General features: G+C 38.5%; 2 protein-coding genes across 2 annotated transcripts; both read left to right on the forward strand.

Moving 5' to 3' along the window:
* Positions 1–1,383: 1,383 nt before the first annotated feature.
* Positions 1,384–6,943, forward strand: LOC106164120 (kelch-like protein 10). The gene is made up of 11 exons (XM_024075408.2): positions 1,384–1,552; positions 2,002–2,276; positions 2,535–2,925; positions 3,064–3,242; positions 3,560–3,671; positions 3,903–4,053; positions 4,284–4,453; positions 4,675–4,797; positions 5,017–5,165; positions 5,498–5,589; positions 5,879–6,943. The coding sequence occupies exons 1-11, from the start codon at positions 1,507–1,509 to the stop codon at positions 6,069–6,071; spliced, it is 1,881 nt and encodes a 626-aa protein (XP_023931176.2). The 5' UTR covers positions 1,384–1,506; the 3' UTR covers positions 6,072–6,943.
* Positions 6,944–12,590: 5,647 nt separating this feature from the next.
* LOC106153020 (uncharacterized) lies at positions 12,591–15,328 on the forward strand. The gene has a single exon (XM_024075409.2). The coding sequence runs from the start codon at positions 12,635–12,637 to the stop codon at positions 14,822–14,824; it is 2,190 nt and encodes a 729-aa protein (XP_023931177.2). The 5' UTR covers positions 12,591–12,634; the 3' UTR covers positions 14,825–15,328.
* The last annotated feature ends 2,038 nt before the right edge of the window (positions 15,329–17,366 follow it).

The raw sequence follows: 17,366 nt of genomic DNA on the forward strand, positions 1-17,366 counted from the left end.
ACTGAGGAAATGTAGTGAACACACCTTACAAATTGCCGCCACTACAGTGTTTGTAATTGTTTTTTTGAAATTGTGCCGAAGTGCATGAAGATATACAAAGACAATATATTATATTATCAATTTTATCAATTTATTTAAGCACTCCCATTTTTTGCAGGTCAACGTTTTTCTTTTCATTTGCAGATACGTTTTTTTACTTTTAGATTTAAACTGTTATAGTGGTTTTCATTTTGGCCTATTTTGGATATTTTCTATTTTCTTCATTTTCATGTGATAAGTTTTATCAGGTAGATGATGAGTATAGAATAAAAAACAAATGATAAAGATAATAATTTGCTGGTTATATTAAAAGGCTTGATATTTTAGAAGAAAAATCGAACCGGCCTTGAAAATGTTAATTGCTTTATCTTTCATTATTTTTGTTTAGCACTGAGGTTCAGTTTTTCAAAATGTAAATAAACGCGATCGACAGCAGAACAGTCTTTGTTTTCAGTAGTCTTTGCAATTTTAATGTCGACGAAGAAGTTGCTCCGGACATTATTAAACAAACAGTACACAGTCTTGATGGGACTACGAAGTATAGTACCAAGTGAAAGGACATACGAGCAGGACCTCTGCTTTCTCTCACTGCGCATGAATTTATTTGTTTTTAAAATTAGAATACCCACAGGACTAGCAGGACCCCAAGAGGGAGGGGTCGTGAGAGGGAGGGTCGCAAGCTATCTAAGACATTGTGTTTGAAAGCAAAACCGTCTGTTAACTGTGTCACACACTATATTATCAAGCTGTCTAATATACCATTAAAAAATCATAAGAAAAAATTACTTGTCGACTTCTGTGGTTCACAAAGCCGTTGAATTCAATCCCTAACTGATGTTCGTACGTTTGCGTCCCGCCGCCCAGTGTGAGAGGAATGGTTGTCTTTGGAATAGATATCAGGTGTCCCATGTGGGGTGGGACATTTTTTTTTTTTTGTTGGGAGGGGGTGGGGGGGTGGGAGGGGAACATGGGTACTTGCAAAGAAATTGAAGTGCTGGGGTCATGTAGCCCAATAAGGATCCGCCCTTGTCATAATGGAGGCAAATGACGAATATTAAATCGCTCTATTATAGACTCCGAACGAATGTGTTTTTATCTGGTTGATAATTCACATAAAACCTTTTCATGACGCTTTCAATATGACAGTATTGAGACCCAAAGATGAACAATACAGCACGTTGTCTATGAATAAAAGCGAGCTCCAGGTATGCAATCCGTCTAAGCAACTTCTTCATCCATTCATGTCTTCTAAACACCCTGTTTTCGAAAACGCTTTCCAGACCCAGGACGTTATCATCACGTCAACGTCTGGAAATACATTGTGACGTGACGTTACGCCGTTTAGACATGACGTTTAAAACGTCATAGAATAATAAATGCGTCATAAAGGAAAATAACGTCATAAAAGCCCACAGCTCTGCAGAATCAAGGTAACAACAAACAAGGAGCTGGTGTTTGAACTTCACTATGGAAAACAATGATAACAGCATGGACTGTACGGGGATTAAAGGAGGTAGGTATTGAAATACATTATTCTTGCTGGAGTGTGCTTCATGAATGTTTTTTCTGTATTTTGAAATAAATAAAAATTGAGTTACACCATTACCGATACTAGTTATTCTAATAACATTAGATATATTTGAACTTGAAGATCACTGCGAGTTCTACTGTAATACCATGCTGAGTTTAGCGAATACTTTTAGATTAATATCTAACTCACACATTTTTATGTTCATATAGGTATATTATTTGATATTGTATTATAAAACAACCGTAACTAAACAAAGGCATCCGTAACGTTCTGCCGTGTAATTCTCCTTCCGCACAACATAGAATAAAGTCTGTAATTTTATAATAAAGAAATGATCCACACGTTTTTCACAATTATATCATTGTATTGTCGTTAGTTGTAAAAATATACTTAAAGTGATTAAATATGTAAAATACTTATATATGTTCCAGCCGACTCCGAGCGAGATATAATAAAACGCAGAATAAGTAAACAAGCTTGTGATGTGTTCAATGATCTCCGAGAATCCGGGGCTCTCTGTGACGTCACCATTAAGTGCGACGGACGAGATTTCCACGTCCACCGCATCATCATGTCCGGGTGTAGCCCGTACTTCCGCGCTCTGTTCAGCAACGATCTCTCGGAGTCTTTTAAGTCAGAAATCCTCATCCCGAACGTTTCTGCAGCCGATATGGAGCTGATCATTCAGTATGCGTACAGCCGACAGGTAATGTATTTATTGGTCGCTTTAAAAACAAATAAATAAATAATTTTGTATACAAATAGACACAAACTTTTGATTCAAATTCTGTCTAACCAAATGTGTTGATAACTAGAACATTCAATGCACACTTGTTTATTTTAGACGTGTTGGAAATAAATATTTTTTGAGGGGGGGGGGGGTACATAAAGAAGACCTCTTTCTATTCTTTCCCCTAGTTAAAGGAAATAATTCTTATTGAAAATCTGTTTCTCTTCCCGCCAGGTGCACATCACGGAGGATAACGTGGAACATCTCCTCCCGGTGGCTGACCAGTTCCACATCTTGGGCCTCGTCAAGGCCTGCTCCAAGTTCCTCCTGCACCATCTGAGCATCGAGAACTGTCTGGGAATCTGGCAGTTTGCCAAGGCCTATTTCTGCACTTATCTGGAGCACATGACGCTCAAGTTCATTCTCAGGAATTTTGGCGAGATCTCGGCGGTGAGTAACGAGATTTTGATGTTGGCTCCGGATGAGCTGTTGAGTTTGCTCAATTCGGACGACCTCAACGTCAGAGATGAGAGGTTTGCCTATGAAGCAGCTATAAGATGGATCTCCATAAAGCCTGAGGAAAGGAAAGAATACATCGTCGACATCTTAAAATCTCTTCGTTTAGGTGAGTTTTTTTTTTTCTTTTTCATTCGTTCTGGTATCAATCAATGGTTTGTCTTTTTTGTCTTTTCATTTTAATGAATAAATGAATACATATATAAATAAAGGTTGAGTTAATTGATGCTAATTTCACTACTTCTAGGTCTTATAGGGACAGAATATTTCATGCGTCATGTGAAAACCAACGAGTTCGTGGTGGGCAACCCGGACTGTAAACCTATTATTATACAGACTCTGGCGCTGATGCATGACTTTGAGATGACGAACGCTATGAACCTGGCTATAGGCAACCCCCTGATGCGACCTAGACTTCCCCATGAGGTACTGTGAACGATTTTGGTTTATTCAAAATTGGGTTACAAAAATTCATTAGTTCTCGTGCTGATTCTGTATGATATGCATGCATATTCTTCATAATGGAAACATCTTTAGGGTGCCGAGGTAATTGTATAGTTTCCAGATCTGTGTTTCAAAAAGCGATTCTAGCGTCCCGGGCCTATTGTCGTTTTTCAATTGAAAAAATAGAAATTGATAAAATATATTACTGCTTAAAAGTACTGGGTACAGACATGAAATTGATTTATTTTTAATTAATATTAAGTAAAAAGTGACCTTCGTGTCCATTGTGTTTGTTCCAGTTGTTGTTTGTTATTGGAGGGTGGAGCGGGGGGAGTCCGACCAAAGCCATCGAGGTGTACGACTCCCGAGCTGACCGCTGGAACCTCATGGACCCGGATGTGGAGGACACCGGTGAGGGCTCCCTCTGTCTGTCTGTCTGTCTGTCAGTTTTACGTTCACTCTTCTTATTTCACTTGAACTCGACTCTTTCTGCTTTTTTTTTTTTTTTTTTTGCTTTAAAACGTTCATTTAATTGCGAAAATATTGATTTATATACTTCATCTATGGTATCTATTATTCAATCAGTTAATCTGTTTATTAGTTTATTTAATTATTTAAAATAATTTTTCATTAACCGGCCAGCCACAGCACGAGCGTACCACGGGTCGGTGTATCTGGGCGGTAAGATCTACGTGATCGGCGGCTTTGACGGCACTGAGCAGTTCAGCAGTGTGCGCGTGTTTGACCCCGAGACACGTGCCTGGGCTGAGAGCGCGCCCATGCACCACAAGAGGTGAGAGAGAGAGAGAGAGAGAGAGAGAGAGAGAGAGAGAGGTGATAAAGAAACTGGGCTTGCTTCCATTATTTGTGTTTGTTATGTTTATTCAAGCTACTTATTTTCGTCAGTTGAACTGCTTTCCAAAATTCCAAAAATCCGATCATAAAAATCGTTAAGTTGCCTGCACAATATGATTGCAAATAACTTTTTGGTTGTGTTACGTGCATGTAGTTCACTTTTTCCAGGTGTTACGTGAGTGTCGTGGTCTGTGAGGAGCTTATCTACGCCATGGGAGGTTATGACGGCCGTCATCGTATGAACACAGCAGAACGCTATAACCCCAAGTACAACCAGTGGTCCTTCATCTCCCCCATGCACCAACAGAGAAGTGATGCCTCGGCTGCCACCTTAGATGGTGAGAGAGTGATGCTAACAGACTTAAGGCTACATTAATATGCTAATGACTTTTTGTCAAAAATAAAACAGATGTTAAATGAGTAAACGAAAAGATAATGAACATTCCTTCTTAGGTATAGTCCCAACCATTTTCTGTTCTACTAAAATATTGCTAAAGCAAATGTTCATCGTCAATCAGATATATTTATTTATTTATTGATCTGTTTATTTATTTTTAAGGAAATGTATATATAGTCGGCGGGTTTAATGGAAATGAGTGCCTGAGTGCCGCGGAGTACTACACGCCAGCAACCAATCAGTGGACAGAAATCACGCCAATGCGGAACAGACGAAGCGGAATTGGTAGGTTAAGAATAAAGGCACATTTGGTTCATCATTATCATTATACAGACATTATATTATTTTGAAAAGTTAATCAGTCATGTTCATTATGCAATATACGTTTTACCACCTGTCTTACTGACTTTCGTGAGATAATCCCGAGCAACATTAAACAGGACTGAGAACAGATTTCACGTTGCTTATTATTATTATTATTATTATTATTATTATTATTATAAGGGATCACGGCATTCAGGGGCCACATCTACGCTATAGGTGGATTTAACGGCATAGTTCGCATGAATTCTGCAGAACGCTATGATCCTGTAAAAAAGACCTGGACGCCCATAGCTGAGATGATGACACCCAGGAGTAACTTTGCAGTTGAGGTGAGTCTCTCTCTCTCTCTCTCTCTCTCTCTCTCTCTCACACACGCACACACACATACAGTTGTACCTAGCTTGTTTGAACTTTAATTCCTGTTCGGAGTACAAAATGCATTTTTTTGCCCCACACCCCCTTAATAAAATTCTGACCAGCATGTGCTTAGTTCTAACACATATGATTAAGTCAAACATAACCGGACGTGAATTACCATTCTCAAAAAGCGTTTTTTTTTTATACAAATAAAATATCAGTCAAACGAAAAACTATAAATAAAATAAATATCATCAGAAGTAAACAGAAGAAAAAGGTTAGGCGGTTTTATGACATCTTTCAGGTAATAGATGACCAGATATTTGCCATTGGTGGTTTTAATGGAATGACAACAGTGTTCTACGTTGAGTGTTATGACTACCTCGCCAATGATTGGTAAGTTATTTCTCAATCCGGCGCACAGTTTGGGCAACAGGCTGAGCTACTGACCTCAAGCTGACTTTGGAATCAATGCACGCTTGTTCTCGACTTAATTCAGTGCATAAAATAAGACGCAAATCTCTCGAAACCGAGAACTCTATTATATATAGAACTGTGAAGAGTCAAATACATAATAAGCATATACATGTGCAAAGTAATTTAGAGTATTTTCCCTTTTTCATTTTGTTTCCGCCATCATTTTCGATATTTTCCAAATTAACTTCTTCATATTATTGCTTTTCAGGTGGGACGCCACAGATATGAACATTCAACGCAGTGCTCTCAGCGCATGCGTGGTAGATGAACTTCCTAATGCGCAGGTCCGACAGTACCTGAGTAAAGAGCGGGAACATTTGTTGGATCCAGCGATTCCTCCAGCAGACGACACTCAGGTGGACTACATCCGGGAACAGGGCACGGCGTCGTCTGCTTTTTAGATGAAAATGAAGAAAAAAATGGACGCAATTGCATATTTCTTGAAACATATTTAAAAATAGCAAAGAGCACGCACATTTTGAATACTATAACATGGAAATTTGAAGAGTATTATTCCTGGTTAACAAAAGGTCAAAATATGATCACTGTTTATCACAATGTGCATATATGTATTTTATCACTGTTTTGTTCTATGAGGTCCTATTACAATGTTCTTGGTGAACGCGGTTATTATTTTAGTTCACGTTTATATTCTTTGTTCTAAATATACTCACCGACACATCTTCAAATTGTGTTAAATTCGACTTCACATTTCTCATTTTTTTATTACGTCAAGCTTTCCTGGTTGATTTATTTTGCACCCTTTATTAAATAGAATAGTTTCTTTAAATTAAGGGATAACAACTGTTCGAAAGCTATCCACAATTCCTAATAAATACACTGTAAACAACTCATAGGAACATCACATATTCTATTTTACATCAAAAACGGCAGTTATAGGTATTATCCTGATATTTGAGCTTGTCTTGAGACCACGTGACCTGCATAGATGGCTATACTTTTAAGAAAAATTCCAAGGCCTAACTTTGAATGTAGAACCGAGGGAAAAGTGTTGTTTTCCCCAGGAAAATTATTTTTAGTGGCCAAGTTGAATAGTTGTTATCCCATTGATAGAAACGTACAACTAAAAGTAAAAGACTTATGCTTTAAAAAAATTAACGGAAATATTGAAAAAGCTAAAGATGGATATAGTCATATATGACGTAAGTTGCAATTCACTTAAAACTTAAAAGGGGAATGGAGGTCGCATTTGGTACCACTGGTTTGATTTTTTTAAGGTCAAAAATTAAAACTTAAAAAATATTATTATTAAGTGATAATTGTATATTGGAATTTTATTTATTTCGAGCTAGAAAACAATTTTCACTCACTGGCGAGTTTCCAACAGGCGAACAGCGGTCACGTGCACACACACACACACACAAACGCAAATACGCACATGCACAAAGACTATTCTCAGAGAAATGTTTGCGAGCAAAAGAGAGGTCAAAGGGGCCATTGGTACGAACTATATTTATATGAATTACCAGAGGCAAACTTTTTTTAGTTTTTACCACAAATCAATTCATTAAAGACTTGAACTGAACGCCAGGGGGCTTCCAAAGGCTTCGGACCTCCCGATTACTAAGCAAATTCAGACCGCTTTATATATGTTTCTCAGAAAAGATTTCCAGGAAAATGGTTTGCATGCGTCATAGTTGCTTAGAATATCCTGCCTTTTAGATAAGACGATGTTTAACATTTCAACAAAACTAGTAAACGGTAACATAGGAAGATCTCGCAGCGTGTTAACGATTAATGATTATTCTGATAATTTCAACCAGAGGCACACTTGAGATCGTTTCACGTTAATTTCATTTTATTCTCACACTATCTATGTTTTCCGTGTAAGCCGTGAAGGGGGAAGGATTGTTACATTTGCAAAGGAAGGAGATCAAATTTCTTACCTGGAGTCGAGGCGGATATATTTTTAGCTCTCTCTCTCTCTCTTTTTCTCTCTCTCTCTCTCACGTAGAACATGCGCAGGGCTGGGGCTGATATCATTAACGATTTTAGCCTGAAAACTGGTTTAAGGTTTTAGACCTATATATGAGCTAGGGCTTTTTCGTTGAAAGTATAAAAAGTGAATATCGCAATTTCTGAAAAAAAAGGAAACATTTCGAAAATGAAACGCTGAGCAATTAAAAAAATGCCTGAAATCCAGAATCGATGCATTAGCATCAAGCATACTTTAACTGAATTTTGGGAAAATAGTTTTTACATTTGCTTTGACATTTCCAGTACGATATAATTTTTTTTAAATAGTCCATTGATTCACCCACAGGGAACAGGTTGGACTTTGCTGGCGTCCTATACCTATTGACTCCACTGTAACAACATCTGATCTCTTTATTTTGACCATGTAACATTATTCAGGTCCAAACACACATGCAAACACACATTTCCCGAACAGATTATTCTCAGATAAATATTCTGGAGCAAAAGAGAGGTCAAAGGGGCCATTGGTACGAACTATATTTATATGAATTACCAGAGGCAAACTTTTTTTTAGTTTTTACCACAAATCAATTCATTAAAGACTTGAACTGAACGCCAGGGGGCTTCCAAAGGCTTCGGACCTCCCGATTACTAATAAAATTCAAACCGCTTTATATACGTTCCTCTGACAAGATTTCCAGGAAAATGGTTTTCAGGCGTCATACCTGCTTAGAATATCTTCCCTTTTGAATAAGACGAGGTTTAACATTTCAAAAAAACTAGTAAACGACAACATAGGAAGATCTTGCATCGTGTTAACAATTAATGATTATTCTAATAATTTCAACCAGAGGCACAATTGAGATCGTTTCAAGTTAATTTCATTTCATTCACACTCTACCTGTGTTTTCCATGTAAGCTGCGAAGGGGGAAGGATTGCTACCTTTGCAAAGGAAGGGATCATATTCCTTACCTGGAGTCGAGGCAGATATTTTTAGCTCTCACTTTCTCTCTCTCTCACGTTGAGCATGCGCAGGGCTGGGGCTGATTTCATCAACGGTTTTTAGCCTGAAAACTGGTTTTATGTTTTAGACCTATATATGAGCTAGGGCTTTTTCGTTGAAAGTATAAAAAGTGAATATTGCAATTTCTGAAAAAAAAAATGGAAATATTTCGAAAATGAAGTGCTGAGCAATTAAAAGAAATGCCTGAAATCCAGAATCGATGCATTAGCATCAAGCATTCTTTAACTGAATTTTGGAAAACGAGTTTTTTTCATTTGCTTTGACATTTTCAGTACGATATAAAATTTTAAAGTAGTCCATTGATACACCGCCAAGGAACAAGGTTGACTTTGCTGGCGTCCTATAGTTATTGACACCACCGTATACTCTGCTGAACTCCTTATGCCGACTATGTGACATTATTCAGGTACAAACAAACATGCAAAAAAATCATTTCTCGAACAGATTATTCTCAGATAAATATTCGCGAGCAAAAGAGAGGTCAAAGGGGCCATTGGTACGAACTATATTTATATGAATTACCAGAGGCAAACCTTTTTTTAGTTTTTACCACAAATCAATTCATTAAAGACTTAAACTGAACGCCAGGGGGCTTCCAATGGCTTCGGACCTCCCGATCACTAAGAACATTCAAACCGCTTTATATACGTTCCTCTGACAAGATTTCCAGGAAAATGGTTTGCATGCGTCCTAGTTGATTAGAATATCCTCCCTTTTGGATAAGACGAGGTTTAACATTTCAACAAAACTAGTAAACGACAACATAGGAAGATCTCGCAGCGTGTTAACGATTAATGATTATTCTGATAAATTCAACCAGAGGCACACTTGAGATCGTTTCACGTTAATTTCATTTTATTCTCACACTATCTATGTTTTCCGTGTAAGCCGTGAAGGGGGAAGGAATGTTACTCTTGCAAAGAAAGAAGATCATATTTCTTACCTGGAGTCGAGGCGGATATATTTTTAGCTCCCTCTCTCTCTTTTTCTCTCTCTCTCTCTCTCTCTCACGTAGAACATGCGCAGGGCTGGGGCTGATTTCATCAACGGTTTTTAGCCTGAAAACTGGTTTAAGGTTTTAGACCTATATATGAGCTAGGGCTTTTTCGTTGAAAGTATAAAAAGTGAATATTGCAATTTCTGAAAAAAAAGGAAATATTTCGAAAATGAAGTGCTGAGCAATTAAAAAAATGCCTGAAATCCAGAATCGATGCATTAGCATCAAGCATTCTTTAACTGAATTTTGGGAAAAGAGTTTTTACATTTGCTTTGACATTTCCAGTACGATATAATTTTTTAAAATAGTCCATTGATACACTCTCTGGGAACAAGATGGATTTTGCTTGCGTCCTGTACTCCACCGCAACATCAGCTGATCTCTTTATGTTGACCATGTAACATTATTCAGGTACAAACAAACATGCAAAAACACATTTCTCGAACAGTTTATTCTCAGAAAAATATTCGCAAGCAAAAGAGAGGTCAAAGGGGCCATTGGTACGAACTATATTTATATGAATTACCAGAGGCACACTTTTTTAGTTTTTACCACAAATCAATTCATTAAAGACTTAAACTGAACGCCAGGGGGCTTCCAATGGCTTCGGACCTCCCGATTACTAAGATAATTCAAACCGCTTTATATATGTTCCTCTGATAAGATTTCCAGGAAAATGGTTTTCAGGCGTCATAGTTGCTTAGAATATCTTCCCTTTTAGATAAGACGAGGTTTAACATTTCAATGAAACTAGTAAACGGTAACATAGGAAGATCTTGCATCGTGTTAACGATTAATGATTATTCTAATAATTTCAACCAGAGGCACAATTGAAATCGTTTCAAGTTAATTTCATTTCATTCACACTCTACCTGTGTTTTCCATGTAAGCTGCGAAGGGGGAAGGAATGTTACTCTTGCAAAGGAAGGAGATCATATTTCTTACCTGGAGTCGAGGCAGATATTTTTAGTTCTCCCTTTCTCTCTCACGTAGAGCATGCGCACTACCTGTGTTTTCCATGTAAGCCGCAAAGGGGGGAAACATTGTTACTCTTGCAAAGAAAGAAGATCGTATTTCTTACCTGGAGTCGAGGCGGATATATTTTAAGCTCTCTCTCTCTCTCTCTCTCTCTCTCAAACATGCACTGGGACTCCTTTCAAAAATTTTTAGCATTAACTGGTTTAGACCAAAATCTGAGCTAGGGGATTTGGGTTGAAAGCAAAAATGTGTACACCATTTCTGAAAAAAAAATGTAAATATTTCGAAAATGACTCGCTGACTCGCTAAGGAATTTGCAAAACAATTCCCAGATTCCAGAATCTATGTACCTGCAACAAGCATTCTATAACTTATATTTGGAAAACATAATTGTTTTATATATATTTTCAAAAATGTTTAGCACAATTGTTGAACTTTTTTCTTTTTTTCTCATCTCTTTTTTTCTGTACAGTTATAATATCCATAACCAACTCGCATGATGCCTACATAGTTGTAGATCTATTCCACGCATATATTCATGTGCTTGATAACTTCCTACTGGTCGTATTACACAATGTACTTTGTTTTCCTAAGTAAATTCTCCCCCCGCCCCTCCCCCCACCCACCCTTTCCTGCTGTAACTTCTTCGTTCCACCAAACGCTACGATGCACTTAAATGTGCTAACTAGGAAGGGGAGCATTTTTGGCAGACTTACACATTCTCACTCGCACACACGCACGGACACACAAACGCACATTGGGATTGAGAGAGAGAGAGAGAGAAATAGAGAAATAGACAGGCGAGAGAAAAAGTGTGAGAGGAGGATCGAGAGAGAGAGAGAAAGTGAGAGATAGGGATCGAGAGAGAGAAATAATAATAATAATAATAATAATAATAATATTTATTTCTTAAAACCGCACTACACTAGCGTCTCAGTGCTGTTTACAGGTAAAATTATTAGGATTACAACTTATTATATATATAATAAAAGCTAAGGTAAAAAAAAAAAAAAAAAAAAAAAACAATTAAAATAATTAAAACTGGTTAAAATAGTAATGGTCTGAATAATAAAACTTTTTTTCTGATAAAATGAGAAGATATTAATTAAAATGCTGTGCAAATAAGAATGTTTTTAAATCTTTTTTAAAAACCTCAACACTGTCAATAGTCCGAATGTGTTAGGGTAATTGATTCCATAAAATTGATAAATAGACGATTCAGAGAGAGAAAAAGTGAGTGAGAAGGATCGAGAGAAAGAAACATTGGGAAGGGAGGCATACACCGCACCACCTGCCCGCTGTTCATACAATAACAACAATAGCTGAACTATAAGCTTATCCCGTGCTTGTATTCACCAGAAATAAACACGACCTTAAGCTATACACCTTTCGTATTAGGCCTTACAACGTCTTTGTTCATTTGCAAACCAGGTAGCTGTAAATTTATTCGCTTACTTTGTCGTCTCGATCACAGTGGACCAGGAGTAAATAGATCTAAATAAGCACTGCGACATGTAGGCACACGTCTTGCTTGGTTTAATTTTTTGTTCGTTTGAAAAAAGAAAAATGCTGTTCATTTTCTCACAGCAATAAGTTTCACCTGAGTTACAGACAAAGTGACGCTGATTGGAGTTTGTTATTAATTTCATTTCATTTGTGCTCTATTCTCATCACATATGCATCTTCCCAATGAATGTTGTACGGTAGTATTCTCTTCTAGATAGAGCAAATATACGACCCTACATATCATATAGTTACGTACTACAAGACCCTGGACAAGTATAATACACTTCTAGTATTGCTAAGGTCTGTTATGGCATCCACGTAGCAACAGCGAGCTATTGGCCTATATGCACTCTCTGCTTTCATTGTTGTACTTCTTGTATTGAATATTTGACGCCTTTTGTTATATACGCACTTCAGTGAGGTGAGGTGAAATCAATACAAGGCAGTTTTCACGTCAATAACCCGAAAGGGTCGGCCTCTACATAGGTCTGTGCCCAGCCTGGGAGGGAAAGACGCCAAGATGGCCATGAAACATTTCTACAACGACTTCAGTGAAAACTTTTTAACTTGTCATATATGTCTGGAGGAATATAAAGACCCGAGAGTGCTCCCCTGTTACCACACGTTCTGCCTGGAATGTATTGCTGACCATGCAGCCAAGAATGGTGTCCAGAACAAGTTCTCCTGTCCCGTGTGTCGCCAGCAGATTCCCGTACCTCCAGGTGGGTTTACCACCCTCGTGAAAGATTTCTTCTTAAGAAAAGTAACCGACTTCGTGAAAGGCCAAGCAGCGTCAGGGGGGACACTTTGTGAGTATTGCAACCATAAAAAGGCCAGTTTATTATGTCAGGGCTGCCCAGAAACCAACCACCTGTGTGCACCGTGCCGCGAATTACACGACAAAATACCCTCGTGCAAGGGCCACGAGTTTGCCCCTCTACCAAATGCTGAAATTCCATTAAATCTAACCAGCATACGAGAACAGTTATGTCAAGTAATAGGTAACACTCAATACTGTGACAAACACAGGAGAGAACCGCTGGCGTTCTATTGTCAAGACGACGACACTGTCATGTGCAGGTTTTGTGAAGAAGGTCACAGCAAACACCATGTCAAGATGTTAGATACTGTGGTGCAGGCCCATAGGGAGCTAATACAAGAAAAGTTGAAATGTCTCCCACCTGAGAAATTGTCTCGTTTTGATAAAGCGGTAGAGGCTTTAACACGAATCCAAGAGAGGCTTACAGAAAATCAGGCAGAGGTTATGCGTTTGGTGGAATCACAGAAATTAGCTATGACACAGGATATTAATGAAAACAATAAAACTATTGAACGAGAACTCAGTGATTATTATCAGCAAGTTGAGAAAGATGCCAGGACTCAGAAGGGGGGGAACTTGGCAAATGTCAAACAGCATTTGGAAACTTACCGAACAAAAGTAGAGTCTGATTACACCAAATTGAAAGGCAATGTAGAAAACATAAGCAAGGCAATATTGGCAGAAGTTAAGGCACTCACCTCCTCCCAGGTGAAAACTTTAGAAGCTGAAAAAGACAAACAAGAAACCAACAAGATTTTCATACAAAGTGTCCAATATTTTGCTCAGCAACTTATAGACTCCGGCTCTAACATCGACGTCATGACCCACTCTAAGAAACTCCAGACTAGAATCCAAGAGTTAGAGACATTAGAACCACTCATTGCCATCATGACCACCGACGTGACGTTTACGCCAGGAAAAACAAAAATGGACCACGTGCTACAGTTTCCTAAAATTCCTGAACCACAGCTGTCCATCAAAACGGGGTCCATTACGGCCAAAACATACCACGGTCCATTGGGTACGTATTTTGGAAGTTTGAAACAAGTGATAGCGTACCCTTTTGAATTGGAGCAGTTTCAGAAAGCCACGTGGCTACAATGGGCGAAGCTGAGCCATCGTTTTCGTGCCAAGGGTTGGCTGGGAGACATACAGTGCACAGAGGACGGGTGCATTATAGCTGCATATGGCATTGCAGCGTCCGTGTTCTCCAACACAGGTGATTGCCACTGCGACTTCGACACAGAGGAATGGGTCAAGTGTATCACTACAGTCAGCAACGATAAATTCGTGGGCACAGCGAGAGATAAATTCTGCAGGTTGTATTCAACATCAGGTCGGGTTATCAAATGTTTTGGTCAGTACGAAATGTCTGAACCCGGGGGTGTCACGGTGGACCGTACAGAGGGTAAGATTTACATATGTGATGAAAGTGCACAGTCCATGTGTGTGTACGACTTGAAATCGTTTAAACTTGTCAACAGAATTCCTATCCCAATGTGCAGTAAAGGTTCGCTGCGCTGTGCATACCACCACGGCATCAATGCAATCATAGTCAGCGACTACAGTGCCCACTGTGTGTATGCAGTGACACCCCAGGGTGACGTCATGTTCCAATACGGAGCACGAGGTCAGAGTGGAAGTGGAGACGGGCAACTAAATTATCCTAGAGGAGTGTGCTTAGATAAGTTTGGACACATTTTCATAGCTGACAGGGGGAATAACAGAGTAGTTGTCCTCGGCACAGACGGAAGATTTCTGCGCAATATTCAAATATTTAGCAGAGACATTCTGGAGCCCAAGTGCGTCGCTATTAATAACAACGGAGAGCTCGTTATTGGAAATGAACAGAGTGATTTATTAACGTATAAGTATATAGAATTGAAATGACATAGGAGCTAACTCCGTGATAATTTTTGTCACCAACAACAATGAGGACAATATAATGGGACACCCGACTAACGAGCTTCGAACTACTTGGGGTGACAATGATTGTTTCAGCCAGCTGTCTCAACCAGCGAAATTGGCCGTTCCAGAAAGTCGTCTCCACTGTCACAATGCATCGTCCCAGCCAGCATTTCTGCTAACTTGCAACTTCTAAAAATGTGACTGACCATGGTACCTTAGCAATATTGTAAAAACATGCACTTACAATCGCTGTTAGGACACAGCTAGCTCGGTATTACACCTGTATAACAAACACTAAAAAAAAACGGTTCTGGTTTTTCTAAATGTAAATTGCAGCTTAAATACTTAGAAAACCAATTCCTTGAACTGCAAACCAGATATATGGAAATGTTAACAGATTTGAAAACATGTTTTATTTATGAAATATTTAACTGTCATTCAGTAGATGTAACATTATATTTTTCTAAAAACATTAAAATTTTTAATTCAAAATATATTGTTATTAATGGGTTTTAATGTCTGAATGGTTTTGTGTAAATGGCACTGAGATACATGTGCAGTGAGATTCTTAAAGGAAATTATTTATCATTGTTATAATACTACCATCAATACCGGAAAAGCAGTCGGAGAACGCATAACTTCGCAAATAAAACTGTTTTTTTAACTGATAATTAATCATTGTTTAATAAATAGATCATAACCTAAATCTAATCACTTCAATGGTAGACCATTTCTGGCCTAAACTGCTAATTCCATCAAAATACATGAATAACTTCTTGAGAAGAGACAAACAAATGAACAAACAGAGGTGAAAACATAACTTTCTTGGCGGAGGTATCTATCCTGCATACTTGTAGAGATGTTAACAGGAGGGAGGCATCACACTGGTGGAAGACTGGCAGTGTAACATGAACGTGTCTCCAAGTTTCAAATAATTGGTTGTGAATTCCTGTTTTATTTATTTATCCCGGCCCGTAGCCAGGGGTGGGGGTGAAAGAACCCCTTTTCGCCAGGAAAAGGTCCTTTCTGGGCAAACATTTATCTAGGCATATGAAGTATTCATTACAAAAAGATCCACATGTTCAGAAAAATAACCCCCCTCACGAAAATGCAGTAGTATCGAAGTAGCAAAGAAGCATTAACGCAGTAGTGGTGTGGAGCATATTTGCAGTAGAAATGCAGTATAGCCTACTGCAATTCCACTTCAAAAATTACATAGGGTTGTACAGAGGAGGAGCATTAATGCAGTAGATTAGCAGCATGATAGAAGCATGTTTCAAATATGCTAATTAGCCCCCACATCGAAGCAGATTTGAAGCATGTTTGCAGTATGATTGCAGTAGTCTACTGCGCTGGAGTATCTACTTCGTTTTCGTGCGGGCGCGCCCCTTTTGCTGGCTACAGGCTTGTATACTGTATGTTTTTATATACCGAGGTACCTGTCTCCAATGATTGGCTGCCAATACCTGTTTTATTAGCCATATATTTTTAAAATAACCTGATATGTTCAGTACCAGACATAGATGATTTAAAAAGTATCGCTGGCATTTCTGAAGAAGGCAAGCACTACCCAGCAGTTACAGCGTCAAGGGCGGCAGACGACTACAGGCTCTGGTTTGTAAATTTCACTATTCGACCTCACACTACACTAACAGTGGTTATGAAACCGCTGAAAAACAGGAGGACGACGATAAACCGAGTGGACAAATCCACAAAAAACACCCCGTAGAACATACATTGTAAGTCAACGCTAGCCAAGTCACGCCACGCCGTGCGCTTCCGTGTCTGACCTTTGACCTGGACTATAGGTCTATCACGTGATATCAGTGTGGCTGGCAGCAGTAATTGCGCCGTTAGAGTGCCATTAAGGGGAGTTAGTCTTCTTTATTAAGCGAATTACTTTTTTAATGCGTCAAATGTCGTTGAAATATTATGAGTTAATAGCGTGACACGAAGAAGATATATATACATTCCACTAATACGTGCAAACCACTTTAACAAGTGGAATCAAATGCCTAAGCTTTAAGCAACGACACCTTTTTGACCAGATAGGCCTTTATGTTTATTCAATAAAACGGCTACAGGATAGTGTTAACGTGATACACATTTTTTGAAGATTGTTTGATGCCAAAATTGCAGATCAATGTTTGAAAGGTCTTTTTTTTTTTTTTTTTTTTGACGAAACAGGTGGAAAAACAAGTTGGAATATTAGGTATCTAGAGAACTGAACGATATTCACATTTCAATCGATAAGGTTTACTTCTCAATTTAAAGACATTTTTCATTCAACTGTTACTGAGATTCATGAAAGGGAATATGTTGAATTGCTGTGGGGGCATTGCGTTGTCAAGGCACACCTAAGACACAATTAAAATAGACTACAGTTGGTTGTTTGAATCCAAACCATGTCGTCCATTAACACCACTAATAAAACTGAACACGTGTTCACAAACCTCAGCCGACCCATTTGCCCGTCTCTCCCGTTTTCAAGTACACAAAAGTGACTCGTTAATGCAGCTATGAG

The sequence above is a fragment of the Lingula anatina genome, chromosome 5, assembly GCF_051362555.1.
Source record: "Lingula anatina isolate TDL-2025a chromosome 5, LinAna3.0, whole genome shotgun sequence".
Lineage (NCBI taxonomy): Eukaryota > Metazoa > Brachiopoda > Lingulata > Lingulida > Lingulidae > Lingula > Lingula anatina.